Source organism: Vitis riparia, chromosome 1, assembly GCF_004353265.1.
Source record: "Vitis riparia cultivar Riparia Gloire de Montpellier isolate 1030 chromosome 1, EGFV_Vit.rip_1.0, whole genome shotgun sequence".
In the NCBI taxonomy this organism is placed as follows: Eukaryota; Viridiplantae; Streptophyta; class Magnoliopsida; order Vitales; family Vitaceae; genus Vitis; species Vitis riparia.
In genome coordinates this window covers 10,140,707-10,156,940 of record NC_048431.1, presented here as the reverse complement: position 1 = coordinate 10,156,940, position 16,234 = coordinate 10,140,707, and the positions used below count along the sequence as shown (strand labels likewise).

At 35.4% G+C, this 16,234-nt stretch overlaps 1 protein-coding gene across 1 annotated transcript; it reads left to right on the top strand.

Annotated features, from left to right (window-relative positions):
- The first annotated feature begins 13,357 nt into the window (after window positions 1-13,357).
- On the top strand, window positions 13,358-15,399 carry LOC117927846 (protein RICE SALT SENSITIVE 3). The gene is made up of 7 exons (XM_034847579.1): window positions 13,358-13,602; window positions 13,754-13,807; window positions 13,882-14,055; window positions 14,163-14,268; window positions 14,373-14,414; window positions 14,497-14,553; window positions 14,689-15,399. The coding sequence occupies exons 1-7, from the start codon at window positions 13,466-13,468 to the stop codon at window positions 15,157-15,159; spliced, it is 1,041 nt and encodes a 346-aa protein (XP_034703470.1). The 5' UTR covers window positions 13,358-13,465; the 3' UTR covers window positions 15,160-15,399.
- Window positions 15,400-16,234: the final 835 nt, after the last annotated feature.

The following is a 16,234-nucleotide window of genomic DNA, read 5'->3' as shown; positions in this document are numbered from 1 at the left end:
CTTTTTTAAGTCAATTTCCATTCATGTGGGGGATTGTTGGAATATTTATAGGTGAATGGAAATTAAGACATACCGTTTCAATTAGACACAACTTGTGTCAAAGGAAATGACAAGTATTCAAGACACATCATTTCTAAGAGTCACCAAAACCCCCCCCCCCCCCCCCCCATGCATTTCTCATTCATTTCATCATCAATTCTCTCCATTTCTTCTCTTTTCTTCCAAGTTCTTGGTATTCAATAGAGTTCAAGTCATCAAGTGATTCGTTGTTTCTTGTGATTTGGAGTTTTTATCCTGGGAGACGATTGTCAACAAACCGTAAGCACAAGTGCGGAACAAATTCGCCTTAAGGGCATAGAGTCAAACTCTAGCATCGATCAACCGTTAGTAAGATTCAATATTTACTTACCTTCTCGTTTATTTATTATACATAATTATTTGACCATACATTTGTGATAATTCCATAATAACAGTTTGAAGCATGAATCGAAGCTCCATTAATCGAGCACGATTAATTGCAGTGGACATCCTTTCAAGAGAGTTCCAAACTGATTGTGCTGTGGTGATTCCAATAATTTGAGACATGATGGATTCAGTCAATGTTGAGTAAATCCAACCCATCAGCAACCTGTTTTGTCTTTGCCAAAGAGTGTCCTCCAGATTCACCACCATAGATCTAGGAAGATTCTTCTCAGGACAAGATCGTGCGTCATCAATCAAGTCTTCTAGACCACTTGATATGATCACATTTAGCATCTGCTCTCTTCATAGCAGATAATTGTTTCGATTGAGTTTCACTGATAAGGTGTGATTCAGTCAAGGCAAGATCTAATTAGAATATTGGGAAGGATTTGATTCAAGTGGATTTGAAGAAGTTGTGGAGGAAGGAGAAGTGTTTTCAACCATTGTAAGGTTTAGAGCTTTGATACCATGAGACATATAAGAGAAGAGGTGAGGATCTAATGCTCTGTTCATGAAAAACCTCAACAGAGCTTTTCCTTTATTTATATGATTCAAGAATACATGAGAAGATATTGGGAAGATAGTTACAGTGGTTCTAACAATCTAACAGAATCTAAGTATTCTACCAACTAATCTAACGGCCTAACTGAGTTGATTATCATCTTACAACAGATGTGTAGGAAATAAAGCTGAGTGTGTAAGTTAGTTAGGGCTCAGATGTGATAAAGAATGTATGAGGATATACAGAAAACAAACAGAGAAACTTTCCGCAATTTTCTTCTCTGTTAGTTTCGTCTCTCTTCTCCATACGTCGCTTATAGGCACGTTGTTTGAACTGGCTCCGGCCGGGTGTTCTAGTTTAGCTTCTCCAGGCCCAGCTCAGACAAATTGATGTAGACATTCAACTGGGCCGAAGCTTATGAGAGTTTGATTGAAGGGAGAGGCTCTCCAGAAACAAATTGAGTTCAAGAGGAGCCACTTGGGGGTGTTGTAGTTTGTAGCATACCTGGCCCAAGTTTGTGAGCCTTGAGCCCATAGGATAGCGGACTCATAAACATAGAGAAAACGGAGAAATGTAAGTTTTTGCAGCCATGAGCAGAGAAGAAGGAACAGATTGTGAACGCTAGTATATATGCTAGCTCATAAACATGCACAGAAAATGATGGTCTTTGTTATAACAAGAACCTTATATGGGATTTCCATTGTTTTCTACTCATTTTCCTATCACCTACATTGTGTCTTGGTGGAATCTCCCTAGCTCCTACTCTATCCTTTCTGGCGGTGATATGACTGTATCAGAAACTTTTTTCATAGTAGGCAAAAGGTAAATGCTTTAATAATTAAATTCTGGAGAGGAAAAGGTGGAGGATCGATGTGGAAATATTTCATCAGAAAATTTATGCAACAAATCTTTCTGAAATGCTGACTTCTTGGCCCTATCTAATCTCTTTAGATTACAACAGGAGCGTGGAATTAATGAACTGTCTTCATCCTTCTGAGAAAGCAGCATAGATTACAACAAATTTTATTTTATTTTTTTGTGATTCTGATGCATGCACAAGAATTTTGTGGAATTTCCAACTCCCTTTTGCAGGAGATCATATCTACTTTACCCCAACATTGACAGGATTATAGTGTATGTGATGGTATCGAGGGTAAGCACAATAGGGGTTGGTAAAAGTAAATATAAAAGGAAACTTTTGAAAGTGATTGAATACAGTGATATGATATCTGTTCTGGCTAGTTTTTGGATGGTCATAATCTGGTTAATTTTCTCCTTTACATGGGAGATCAAGAAGGAAAGCAAGGAAGAGTATCAATGCTATTGACAGAGGTCTATATCCTAATCATTCTCCGTGTTGTTATTGTGCATTGAAGTATAGGCACAACCTGGGGTGAATGTTACATCTAAATAATAAACGAATGACCCTACTTGCCTTCATGTTAGATGGTTGTAGAATTTGTTTTAATGTCTTACAAGTACGTAAAAGGCTTCCTGTGGAGCAAATCTACAGTAGTTAGAGCTATGTAGACATCAGATGCCGCTGCAGTAGAACAAAAGGGGCATTAATGCATGTGTCAGATAGCGGAAACCATCATATTTGAGAAAGGAATTTAATTGGAATTGTTGTTGACACATACATTGAAAGTTTGAAATTTGATATATATGTTCATGGGCATGAATTGCTTTATGGAAGTAAATCATGTTTGGCTTTAATGCACGTGTCAGTTTTAGGGGGCTTAGGGTTTGGACCATCATATCTTTTATCTGTTCAATGTGGTCCAAAGGTCTGAATGACTTTATGGAGTACCATTCTTTTGGGTATCAATTGGCAATTTCCTGCTAGTGGTGGCCTCAGATCAGCTTTACATGGGCAAGGTACAATGACCAATCTGCATACTTGCCCTCCCCTTCATCTCTGGGGTTTCCTCTGAGATATCATTTAGCTAGTTTACACTTTACATAGCCTGGAAATGAAATTAAATTCAAAGCAGTCTGCAATAGGGAGGACGAGATGATAATGAAAAGTCCTTGTGAGGGTATCCGAACATTGATCGAAAGATTAGAAGAGATGTAAGTGGCGCCTCTGAATTATTTGCATTACAAAAAGTAAAATTACAGACTTTGTGTATGTTGGTGTTGAGCAAGCAAATGGTGCTTAGCTGTCTTTGGCTTAATGTCTTGAGGAGCAGATTGGCCCCCACTTCGCTAAGAAGCCAATTTTATTGGTGTCAGCCTTGATTTCCTCCACTTAGTTTGTTCAGGTAAAAATTCAACATCAGTCGGCATTAAAAGTTACCCTTTTCACTTAACTTTTTCGTTGTGAAATCCATAAGCAAGTTTCCCTTACAGCTGGATCCTCATCAGCATAAGCAACTAAGGAGACACATAGTGTTACCAAATGATGCTAAGTTGATTCACATATTTTTTTTTTTTTTGAGCTTGACTCAAGCAGCTTAACATTGACATGCATGCTTATCTCCAGACAGCTGTAAACGTCATGCCATTTCCTCAATCCACTCATCTGCTGGAACTCATCAGTCATGGACCTTGGCACACACATGCTCACAATTTGTGTGGCCGATCTCATGGTGTTACATTATTGACATATCACTTGATCTTTATTTTTTATCTTTTCTAGGCTCTTTTAATTCATCAGGTCTGCCTCGAAAGTGTCAGAGCTAGTATCTAGATTATCTGGGATTAAGACCACCTTCCTGATCAGGTAAATTAGATTTTTGCTGATTTAAGCAGAGAATTTGATATTACATATACATGAAGGCAAGAAGGCAAGAAGGCAAGAAGGCAAGAGAGAGCACAAAAAATGAATTAAACTGCATCATTCTATTTTGTCGCAAGAATCAAATCCAGCAACTACTCTACCATTATTTTTAATATTGTCCCCAAGATGATTGGTTGTACTGGACAATAGCAGCATGTCCCGAGGCCCAGTTGTCCGTCCAATAGATGAAGAATGATGATCTGATAGGAACACTTCCACTATAATATGATAAGAATGCTGCCTAGATTCCACAACAGTCATATCTCTAGCTACTTTTTTTCCAGGTTTAAAACTACTTTTACTTCGAACTTCCAGATGTTATTGGCTGATAAAAACAACCTCAACGAAGTATCAAGTCCAATGTTTAGTAACTGATCATGAAGTCATTCTAAACCTCATCCACCCACATTCAAAGTCAATGATATATCTTAATGTGACTAACTACTGAACTCCATCGCACAGGAAGCCACATGTTGCAGGGAAAATTCAAAGTTGAAACCGTTCTTTTTAAGTTAAATTATGATGACCTTAAACCCAGTGGAAAACGAGTAAACTTGAGATAATGAGGTGAATAACTGGCATGGGAAATGGAGAATGGCAGCCAGGGAACAAGAGTAGGGTTGCAGTTGGGTGGGTAACGGAAGGAAGGATGCCAAGTGGCAGAAGTCAATGTCAAACACGTGGAAGTCACATGTGATGAAAGAGGGAGAGTGTGGAGCGGGGATGCTACTGTCTGGCCACAAAAGGAGTCCTTAGAAGTACTGGTTGATCCACTCTGATTGACGTGGTTAGCTGACAGAGAAGACAGAGACCACTCAGTGCTTCCCATTGGCTCTAGTACCCAAGTACTTTACCCCACCCCTCTCTCTTAAACCATTAGAAAAGTGGCACCATTGTACTACTGGGCCCCCACAGGCCCTTAGATTGGTCCCATTCTAGCTGCACTACACTAGATTATTCCTCAGTCTTCACAACCATCGGATTTGAAGATTGCAAGTGTGGGGTCGTGAATTTGGGCCGTGGCCCATTAAAGAGGTGGGTCTGTAGCCATCACTCCTCCTTACTAGTTAAGCATGGTACTCATGGTACCATGTTCCACACGTAATTAAGGACATTGTAAGGGCCCAAATCACTGGGCCTGATTGAGAGAGAATCTAATCAAGCACCACCAGAGAAATGGGTGTGAACATGGGGGAGGGGGAATATACCCACTCCCAAACCAACTCCCCCCATATATTCAAATTTCCTTTCGAGTGTTGGAGAACAAAGAGCATCTCAACTACACTATGACCATGCTTCCATGTGCCATCCCTTCTGTAAAGTGACAGAAAGCTAATTAAAAAATTAAAAGGAGAAAAACATAGCACTGGTGCCATTTTATTGACATGAAATGACATATAGTTGGAGACATCCTAGAGTGAGGTTTTCAGACATACTATGGTTGGTAGTTAGGGAGAAGATGTAAGGTGCCTTTGATTTGTAATGCCCCTTTTGAGGTCTCCCAAACGGGGTCGCATCTCTCTCTCTCTCTCCCTCTCTTCCTCCTTGGAGCTGCAGGGTAGGCCCTGAGTGCATAAGGAGAAAAGAAGGAGAGGGAAGGGGGGAGCACTTTTTGGGTGATTGATCTAATGTCCCTCTCTTGAACCCCACATATCTCAGTCATGTTGTCCTCGATCACAGAGCTTAGATGCCTATTCCATCTCTCTATGATTGTGAGTCCCTTTCACTACTCTGTTGGCTAAACAAGCTAGCATCATCAATGTGCCCCACATTCAAGTGGTGCAATCATAGCAATCTTGCTTCAAAACCAAACTCTTTCTAAACAATGATTTCTACCCTAATTCAATTGACAAACTCAACTTCATGCTACAAATTAAGGGGCCGTTTTGCATTCTGCCTTTTAAGTATGTGTTGTTTTCATGTTTACGACTAAAGTAATCGAGTATCAAGTCATCAAGATTTATGGGGTTTGGCACCCAGGTGTCCTGATTTAGTGAAGCACGTCGGCCTAACCACATGGCCAGACTCGTGGAACCGTACAGGCATACAGGCATATATGATTATGGCATAGAAGTGGGATCAATATTATTAATCAGTTGTGTCTTGATTCTCTAGGTTGCTTTTATTGAGTTGACGTTGATAGTTTATGATGATGAAGGCAAAGGGCGAGGTTATACAGATAATAAGAGAAGGCAAAAATCTTCTCTAAACCTATGAGTGGATTTTTGTGTTCCATATCTCTGTTATGCAACGAGGGTAAGCGGACCCTCATCTGGAGCGTCCAATAGATAGACTGCATTGGTGGGTGATCATCAAAGTTTGATAGATCGCTTTCTAGTTGTCCTTTAGAAACAAAATAAACAAATAAAAGAATGGGACTAATTTGATCAAATAAATGCACATGATCATCATCACGAGGAAGAGAGTCGTCAGCTGGTTGGACGGCGTAGATTAAAGAGGGAGTGGTACTTAAAAAAAGTCCTTTTATGGTGGGTTAGATTTTATGCCCACCGTTGAAGTACCAGGGAAAGGGGTCTTTTTAATAACATTGATGATATGGAAAGGGTGGGAGTGGGGGATGAGGCAAGTCAAGGATTACTGGAGTTGTTTAAAAGAAAGTCTTGTTTTACAGCAATGAAAAGGCTAGAGAAAAGGTGACTGACTATCTTTCTTTTCTTTCTTTTTTTTCTTCTCTTTTCTTTTGGGTGTTTGGATGGGTGCACACCACACAAAGCCTTTCAATTTTTATTTTTTTTTAATAGGCCAAGATTGTGACCTCCAATGCCTTCACGTGATGACTTGGAGTTTTTCCCAGTGGGGGAAAGTTAGAATTGGCAGCGTGTGGATGCATTTTGACCACACCAAACCCCTCTTTTTCAACATCTTTGCCTCATCAATTTTAAAGGGTACCCCCTCCTCTGCTTCTACCTCCAATATTTTCCATTTCCTCCCCTCATACCCCACACCTTGTAATTGGTGAGAGCTAGCTAGATTCATGGTGTATGATATGGTGTCCAGCTCCCTCAAAATTGTCATTCCACTAAAACCATGATTATTGGCAAACAAAGTCTCCCACTTGTGTCTCTGACATGCAACTTGGAAATTAGGATAAAGGAAGTACCCTTCTCCATATGCTATTTTCCCTACATTCAGAAATCCAAATGGACTTCAAGTCCCACAAGAGTTGATATTCAAATCAAATCCAGTTGTGTACAACCAAAGATGCAGACAGAATGAAGGGAGATGGGTTTGTTTGTAATTTAATATGCTGATGATGATGATGATAAATACTGAGGAAATGATGAGGTACCGGGATTATAAGGCTCTGGAGTTTCCAGTCAAAATGCCATTTTGGCCACCAAAATCATTAACAATTCTGATGTTTTTGTTCAAAAAGTTGGCCTCCAAATACTCCAAACAAAAGCAACAAAATTATTTTATTATTTTTAAAAAACTTAAATTAAAACCGTAATGGGTTTTTTATTTTTTATTTTTACAAAGAAAAAAACTGTCATTTCGGAATATATTTAGAAACCACATCTAAAAATCATGGCTTCAGTACAAATGGATATTCCAAGCATTACATTTATAGCTTGAATATTAGCTTTTTTATGAACTTTATTTTCGTTTAAATTTACTATTAATATTATTTTTAAATGAATTTTAAGTATTTTTATGGCATAACATTCTGAGGTATTATTCGTAAATGTACCATCCTAATTGAGTTCCCAAACAAATTCTGATCTTGAAAATAATTAAAAGTTTAACTTAAAATTTATCATCATTGACTTGTAGGCTTTGTTTAACAACTATTTTTTAAAACAGTTTTTTGTTCTCAAAAAAAAAATAAGGAATCAGAAACCTGTTTTCTATTTTTTGTTCTTAAAAAAAAAAAAAAAATTAAAGAACATTTTTTAATTGTTTTTACTTTTTTTTTTCTTGATATTGTTTTAAAAAAAAATAATCATACAAACATATGAATGATTAAAAATAAGATGTTAAATATAAAAATTATTTTTAAAATATATTTAAAAACATTAAAAATATTTTAAATTCTCAAACATGCTTTTGTTCTATAAAACATTAAGGAATCATTTTTAAAAAATTATTATTAAAAGTTGTTTTTTAGAATTATTTTTTAAAATAGTTATCAAACAAACCCATAGTTTTTATACATTATTCTTATACTTTTATGTTATTTAAGTTTGTTTGTTAAGATTATTGATTTAATATAAAATAAAATAGTAATTTACTTTCATATAACAAATGCATAAAGTAAAAGTAATATTCAAAACATTATAGTTAATTATATATATAAAAAAAATTAAGGGTTTATTTCACCATATTTTCTAAAACTTGTTTTTAAATTAAAAAAAAAAAAAAAAGATTTTTGTGTTTTATAAAAATAAGGGTGTTTGGTAAGTTGGTTTTAAAAACAATTTTTAAATATGAGAAACAAAAAACTTATTTGAATAAACTGTTTTTATTTTTTTTTCTTTTTTTTATTTGGTAATAACATTGCAAATTCAATTTATATAATATTACTTAAATTTAATTCAAGTCTTATTTAAAATAATTATAATAACAAATAAATTAAAAAATAAATATTTTTTTAGTAAAACATGAATAATATTATTATAATAAAATCATAAATTATGTTTTTTTTTTTAAAAAAAATACTATTTTAGTATATGTTAGAAACATAAGAATATTAACATCTTTGTAAATTTGTTTTGTTAAAAATGAATAATAACAATGTAAAATAATATTTTTTAATAATATTTTATTTAAAATGAATAAGGAATAAAGTTTAATCATTTTAACATGTATATGAGTGAAGTTTTTCATTTCATATACAAATTTAGTACTAAATTACTAACATAATGTTTTATAATGTTTTAATTTAATCTGTAATTAATTAGATCGATTTTTTAAGTTCCCAAATTATTCTTAAAAATTTAAAAATTCATGAAAATTTTAAATTATTAATTATTTCTTAATTTATAATCCATTTATCTAGATTCAAAAAAATATAGTTGTATATATAGGAGTAACAATAAAGTCATGACTCACAATATATCAGTTTTCGTCTCTTTTTTTTTTTTTAATGAATAGATATAATTTTTTAGTTCCAAATTATTTTTAAAAATTGTTATATCTATTAATATATTTAATACAAAGTATCACTTAATTTGAAGTTTATTTTTCTAGTAAGAAAATTTATAAAAATATATTTATGTGCAAACTAGTAATAATAAAGTCATTATAAACTAATTTTTATCCATAAATTTTTTGTATTAATAAGTTTATTATTTGAGTTTCAAATTATTTCTAAAAATTACTAAACTTGTTAATAAATCAAACACATTAAGTCTTATTTAATTTAACATTTAATGATTTTATATAGAAGAGAAATAATAAAGTTATTTCAAACCAATTTTTGTCCATAAATTTTTTGTATTAATTGGTTTAGTATTTAAGTTTTAAGTTATTTTTAAAAATTACTAAATTTGTTAATGCATCCAATGCATTAAGTTTTATTTAATTGAAAATTAATGATTTTTTTTGTGAAAGAGAAACAATAGAGTCCTTCTAAACCAATTTTTATTCATAAATTTTTAGTCTTCATAGGCTTATTATTTAAATTTTAAATTATTTTTTAATATTACTATACTCGGTAATAAATTCAAAACATTAAGTTTTGAAAAATAATTATTAGAGAAACTATAGAGCCATTTTAAACCAATTTTTATCCATATAATTTTATGTATTAATTGGTTCACTATTTGAGTTTTAAATTATTTTTAAAAATTAATAAACTTATCAATAAATATGATGTATTAAGTCTTACTTAATTTTAAATTTATTTGCCTTTGAGTCTTGCTTAATTTAGAGTTTATTTGATTTCTCAATATTTTCCTCTAAAAAAATTGATAAAAAAAATTTATATTTATTCTCTAAAAATTGTTCTTCATTTCATTTTGGCTCTAAAAACCATTTTGATTTTTAAAATTAGTTTTCTATTTTTAAATATAAAACTGTTTTTAAGGCTTTATAATGCCTAAGATTCTAATTTCTTGCACGTTTATATTATTGCAATTATTTGTGCAACACCATTTTATTAAAATTGTTCATTTAATGATAAAATAATAGTAATTTAACTAAATTTTTATAAAAAATGCACGAAATAAAAATAATATTAAATGCATTATATAACCAATTTTTAGTATTTTCATTTATATCTTTTATTCAACCACTACTTAAACCACAGTTTCATTGGATCGAAACAAATATTTTAAATTTATTTTACTCGAAAACAGGAGTTTTAACTTTGAAATAATAGTATTTAATATTTAATAAATTAATAACATACATAATATGTCTTACATCTACATTTATTTTATGTGAGAGATTTGATTATTTTATCGTTTAATTCCCTTTATGCTACGTTTGGGTCATGGAAATTGTGAGGAGGGGAATAAAAAGTAAAAATTATATTAAATTTTTTTTTTTTTTTTTTTGGATTTGTGGGGGTTGTTGGGAAGAGGGGGGGGTTGGGTTTAGGAAGGTGCATAGAGTAGGATGTCACAGGAGACATTGTTACATCATCACATGCATGCACATGCATGAACATTCAATCCTCCTGCACGCACAAGTAAATATCATATATGAAGTTAATTCCATGTGAATCCCAGAGACCCATGTTGGAAATCGTAGATTCCATTTTATATATGGATGAAAATACGGCAATTTGTTTCAAGGATAAAGACATTGCCATCAACCCGACCAACACTGAAATTTAGATGGTTTTGGACATCACTCACCAACACCTAATTACCAACCTTTTCAAACAAAACCAATTAACTAAAGCAGCACTGAGTGCTCCTGTTTCTTGATACAAAAAAGGAAAGCTAGCCCTACCCTTCATATACTATAAAATAATACCCAACATTACAAAAAGAGAGTAGGTTTTTATTAAAGAAAATTATGCAGGAATTGGGGGAGGGAGAGGGAGATTTGCCTGCCTTTTGAGTGGGCGTTATGTTGTATTGTCTGCTAATGATGTATCCATTTTTCAATTATTTTATTGAGTTGATGAGGGAGTTGAGTATTTAAAATATGAAATGGGGAGAATGGGAGGGATGGGAAGAGCAGAGATTCCACTTGCTTAATGGAGGAAAAGGATGGGGCGCTCCCACACCTGTTATCTTGACCAAAGACTCTTCTGCCAGTCCTCTCCTCCCATACCAACTTCAACAATTCCATGCAATATAAAATTGTTTGTGCCTCATTGAATAAGAACAACCCCCTATATATTATATATGTGCCACTGCCACTACAATTCGACCCGGCCATCACTACCAACCAATAAATCCAAACTCCATTCAATTACACCCCCCTCTTTTGCATACATCATCGCATCAGACTCTGTCGCCAACTCTACTATTTCGCTCTGCATAAGGGGTCGTACATTCATGCACAACACAATTTAAAAACAAGAATGACAGAACCCATCTCTCTCTCTCTCTCTAACAAATGGAGTTGCGTTCCTAGGAAGAAGCCAAAGAGAAAATTATGAAGATAGCAATGTCTGTCACTGTCAGCCAATGCAGGACACAAATGCTGGGTCTCATTCTAAATTATTTCCTTTTCTTCTCTTCTTTTTTTTTAAAAAAAAAAAAATGGGATCGGTAATGGGAGCATATATAGTTTCTTGTTAATGGACGCGCGGTCAAAGATAGTGTAATGGTCTGCCAAGCTTTCTTGGTGTCAGGGAAGAGAAATGAAAGCACTGAAAGCTTCTTTTAGTAATCATGTAATTCACAGAGAGGAGAGAGAGAGAGAGAGAGAGAGAGAGAGAGAGAGAGAGAGATTTTCCTGAAACTCACGAGTCATCTTTCTTCTATCTCCTCCCTTAGCCTTCAATTTCTCTTCTAGCGTGGTACCTCTGGTAAATTGGCGTCGGTTGGCGTCCTGCCATTCGTATATTTGCGTATCTGCATCTACGTACATTTGCGAATGAAAGCAAGTGATGTATAAAATTGTAAACAAGGATGATGATATATAGCTGCAGGTCAACATTGTCTGGCATGAAATTCTAATTTCTAACATCCAAAAAACTTTAGGTTTTCATATGATCAATGCCACATTTCTTGGCTGAGCTAGCTAGTCTAAAGAGAAATTACTGTGGTCAACAAAACACACACAAAGAGATGTAGCATCATGTGATTTTTGTGCACTGAATCTATCAATGGCGGTGTACAATCTATGAGGACAAGTGAGAACATGGTGGATGTATTTAGAAAATGATAAGGTTGGTGTTGGTGGGTGGTGGATCATAACATCCCACCTTGTATATGCTCGTATCTACATGTCAGAATTCTGAGGACTTTCCTTGATGGTAGGTTTGGACTTTGTATTACTTGTTCGATCTGGGTTTCTAGAAAACCACCAGGTTGGAGACTTCCCACTTTCCACCACTAGAATAGTGGACAATCTTCCTCTTCCCCAGTGGTTTGTGACCCAACCATGTGTGACATTTGAATTCACAACTCGTGTGTTAAACTCCAACATTCATCTACCATTTGGTAAAGTACTCAAAAAAGAGAACAAAAAAACAATTGCGTCAACTGTTGGTGCTGTTTATAAGATTACAATACAGTGAAACAAAAGGAGTGAGAGAGGGCAAGCCAATAATAGAGTTTGGACTCAAATGAGTGACTCCCCTGTAGGTGGTTTATAGCTTTTCTTGGCAGAAAATTTCACCAATATTTATATACACACAAAACCTATACTTATAATTAAAACTATAGGTAACAAAATTTCCAAGATTAATAATTAGAAGACTTGATCGATCAGTCAACTCTGATCCCCAGCCTCAAGTTAGGCAGACTCAATAGATTTACCTATGATCACATGCATGTTAGGTAAAATAACACATGATACACATATCCACCCGTATTCCATACAAAAAAAATTTAATGTAAAACCATCAAGAACTACTATGATCAGAGGAGTTAGTTATTTCCAAAGAATTTGTCTATCAACTGTTGTTTTAGTACGATCCAGGGCTAGATTGTAGCCAAAAACTAATCACACCGACACTTGGACTATTGGCATCTTGGCTGCATACCAGCATAAGTATATAAAACAACCTGATGACGTATATGGTCGTGAATTTAGTTGAAGTTCAAATAATTAATGAAGATCTCCGGAAAAATCAACGGGCGGTGGAGTCATCTCATAAAGAGAGATTGAATAAATGAATGCGGTGGTGGGAAGCTAACCTGAGACTGAAATGACTAGTAAAGAAATTAAAGCAGTGAGGTTGGACTCTTCAAAGATATGAAGAGGAGAGGAGAGGATCTAAACTCAGAAATAATAAGGTTTGGTCATTCTGATAATTCATGACAGGGATGATGGAGGGGAGCTAAAAAGTAGTGTAGTTTTGAATGGAGGATTGAAAAAGAGACCGTTGGGAACCGGGAAGGAAAAGGGTGGCCCTCAGGAAATCATTTTTGGTAAAATTTAAAGCAAGATTAAATAATAAATACAATAGAGAGAGAGAGGGAGGAAGAGAGAGAGAGAGAGAGAGAGGTATAAATGGGGGATTTTCTTGTTGCTCTAGCATTATATAAAGGGGAGGTTAGGATGTTGTGATTTTCCTCCTTGTAAAGATACAGCTGGGAAAGGAGATCAAGAGAAGATTTTAGGGATTGATGGAAGAACATCTCGGCCCATTAGCTGTTACTCATCTCCTTCAACACACTCTGAGAAGCTTGTGTATTCACGAAAACTCTCAATGGGTTTATGCAGTCTTTTGGAGGATCTTGCCTAGAAACTATCCACCACCCAAGTGAGAAGAAAGAAAAAGAATTTTGGGGAAATATCTGTTTTAGAAAAGAATCCCACAAATCTAAGTTCATTCTAGAAAGCATATATCCTTTTGTTCCTTATTTTAACCATATTTTTCTAATATATGAACTATTTCTTTCTCTCTCTATTAGATGGGATGGCCAAGCAGGAGCCTATGATAGGTCAAGAGGAAATAGGAGGAACTGGTATATTTCTTTAGGCAAAAAATAAACCATGCATTTTGCATCTTGTTGATGATCTCATACTATATACATGACAGGATATTAGTCTGGGAGGATGGTTTCTGCAACTTTGCTGCCTCAACAGCCGAGATCAACTCCAGCGACTGTGTGGGCTCATCAGTCTATGGCAACTGTGAATTTCAACACTTTCAAGGACTCCAACCAGAGCTCTTCTTCAAGATGTCCCATGAAATCTACAACTATGGGGAAGGGTAATAAAGAATCGCCACTTCATTTTTCTTCTATATAGATGTTGATTGATCATTCGCCCTGCTAGTGATTTCACAAGTAATCGAAGAAGATTCAATCCTGTCAACAGTTTGATCGGAAAAGTGGCTGCAGATCAGAGTCATAAGTGGGTCTACAAAGAACCAAATGAACAAGAAATCAACTTCTTGTCTGCATGGCACAACTCAGCAGATTCGGTTAGTATTTCTCTTATCCTTGCTTACACTGGTTCGTAATTTTATGTTCTATATTTACTCGCAGAAGGTCTGTCAGCTTCATACTAAGTAATGTTTCTTAACAGTATCCAAGGACATGGGAAGCTCAATTCCAGTCTGGGGTAAAGGTATAGCATTAGAATTAAGCATCACATCCAAAGATTGATAGTTAGAGACGTGCTTTCCTGGTTTGATTCAAACATTTTGCAGACGATTGCGCTGATTGCAGTTAGAGAAGGTGTCATTCAATTAGGAGCTGTTCACAAGGTCCTCTCTCTCTCTCTCTCTCTCTACTCAGTACTCTCTCTCTCTCTCTCTCTTCTCAGTACTCTCCCTCTCTCTCCATCAAGTACTTACAAGTACCATTTTGCCATTTATTTTCTCTCATTCATGGAATTCAAGGTGATTGAAGACCTGAGTTATGTCGTTCTACTAAGAAAGAAGTTTGGTTACATTGAAAGCATCCCAGGAGTGCTGTTGCCACACCCATCACCTTCGCCTTTCCCATTCAAAGTCGATGGGTACGGTGCACCGGACGCATGGCACTTCCAAGGAACTCCTGCTCCTGCACCAGAATTCTATGACCACTTCAATCAGCCAATGAAGATAACCCCTTCCATGAGTAGCCTTGAAGCCCTTCTATCAAAACTCCCTTCTGTTGTGCCAGTCTCATCACAGCCAACATCAGGCTACTGTGAATCACAGCCACAGTTTCTATCATCTCAGAGGCCTTTGGAACTGCTGGGAATGGAGAAGGTAACCAAGGAAGAGATCGACGATCAGGAGTACAGACATGAAAAGGATGTGGGTGAGAGCAGCAGTTCCATATCAGCTTATCGTCACCAGCACCATTTTCATCATCATCACATCTGAATATAACTAGTAACACAAGTATTAGATTGAAGGAGTCAGAGATTGATTTCTAACGTTGTAGCTAATGTCATCTTTGTTTCAGCCTCAGTGGGCGTAATTTGTAGCTTTCCTTGCTGTGGAAGAGCTCTCTCTATCGTAGGGTGTGATAATGAATCTCCCAGTTCAGTTCCAATATAAGTATAGACAACCATGTTTAATGTTTTTTTTTCTCTAATCGAATAGAGAGAAGTTTGTGGTCAATGGGGTGACTATATTTGATGTTTACAAATACTAATTACTGCAACGTTACAACTAGGATAATATTCCCCAATAATAAACAATTGGAACGGAACTTAGTCTCTGAAGCATACCACTGTAGCAGTAAAAAAATTTTGCGCATCTATTAGTCTTAGGATGAAAAATGGCTTTTTTTATTGACTAGGTTATGGGCGGAGCCGCACACAGAGGAGCAACTTTTGATGAGACTGCCTAGTATATATCCGGTCATCTAAGGAGGCCCTGGCAAGTGGCATATGATAGGGAGCAAAAGCTAGGCTCAGAGAATTTTGATCCAGGAACCAGGGATGGTTCAGGAGAGTTCTGAAGGAAGAATCACTCTTGGGCCAAGAGAAGGAGGGACGAGGGGCGATGCATGTTGTAACAGTTTTGTTAGCATATGATATGACCATTGACCACAACACAAACCTCTCATCTTGATGTGGTCTGAGTGGGCATCAGCACCAGGCTTCCAGCAAATGAAACTGAGGACCCAATATATAGATCAGTAAAATGAAATTTGCTTTGTTTCATTTAATGACTTTGGATTTTATAGCATTGCCATGCGGAGGATTATGATTTTAGAGAATAACCCATGAATTTGTCCAAGATGAGCTCATGGGAAGCTTTTTCATCTTCTGCAGAGTACTTAATCTTAAAAAACTTCTGGAGCTTAAATTCCACATTTCTGTTTGCGTAGAAGCACAGGCTTAATAGTCACATCCCAACTGGGGGTTTAACAAGGTGGAAAGATCGTCTGCATTCTTTCTCTGTTTTGTTTTTTCATTTTTAAATGTACACACAGCATATATCATAAAGA

Excerpts from the sequence above, each read along its gene's own strand:
- LOC117927846 (XM_034847579.1), top strand. The coding sequence starts at position 13,466 with ATGGAAGAACATCTCGGCCCATTAGCTGTTACTCATCTCCTTCAACAC. Across the intron at positions 14,056-14,162 it reads ATCTACAACTATGGGGAAGG|TTTGATCGGAAAAGTGGCTG; the intron begins GTAATAAAGAAT and ends TCCTGTCAACAG. Across the intron at positions 14,269-14,372 it reads GGCACAACTCAGCAGATTCG|TATCCAAGGACATGGGAAGC; the intron begins GTTAGTATTTCT and ends GTTTCTTAACAG.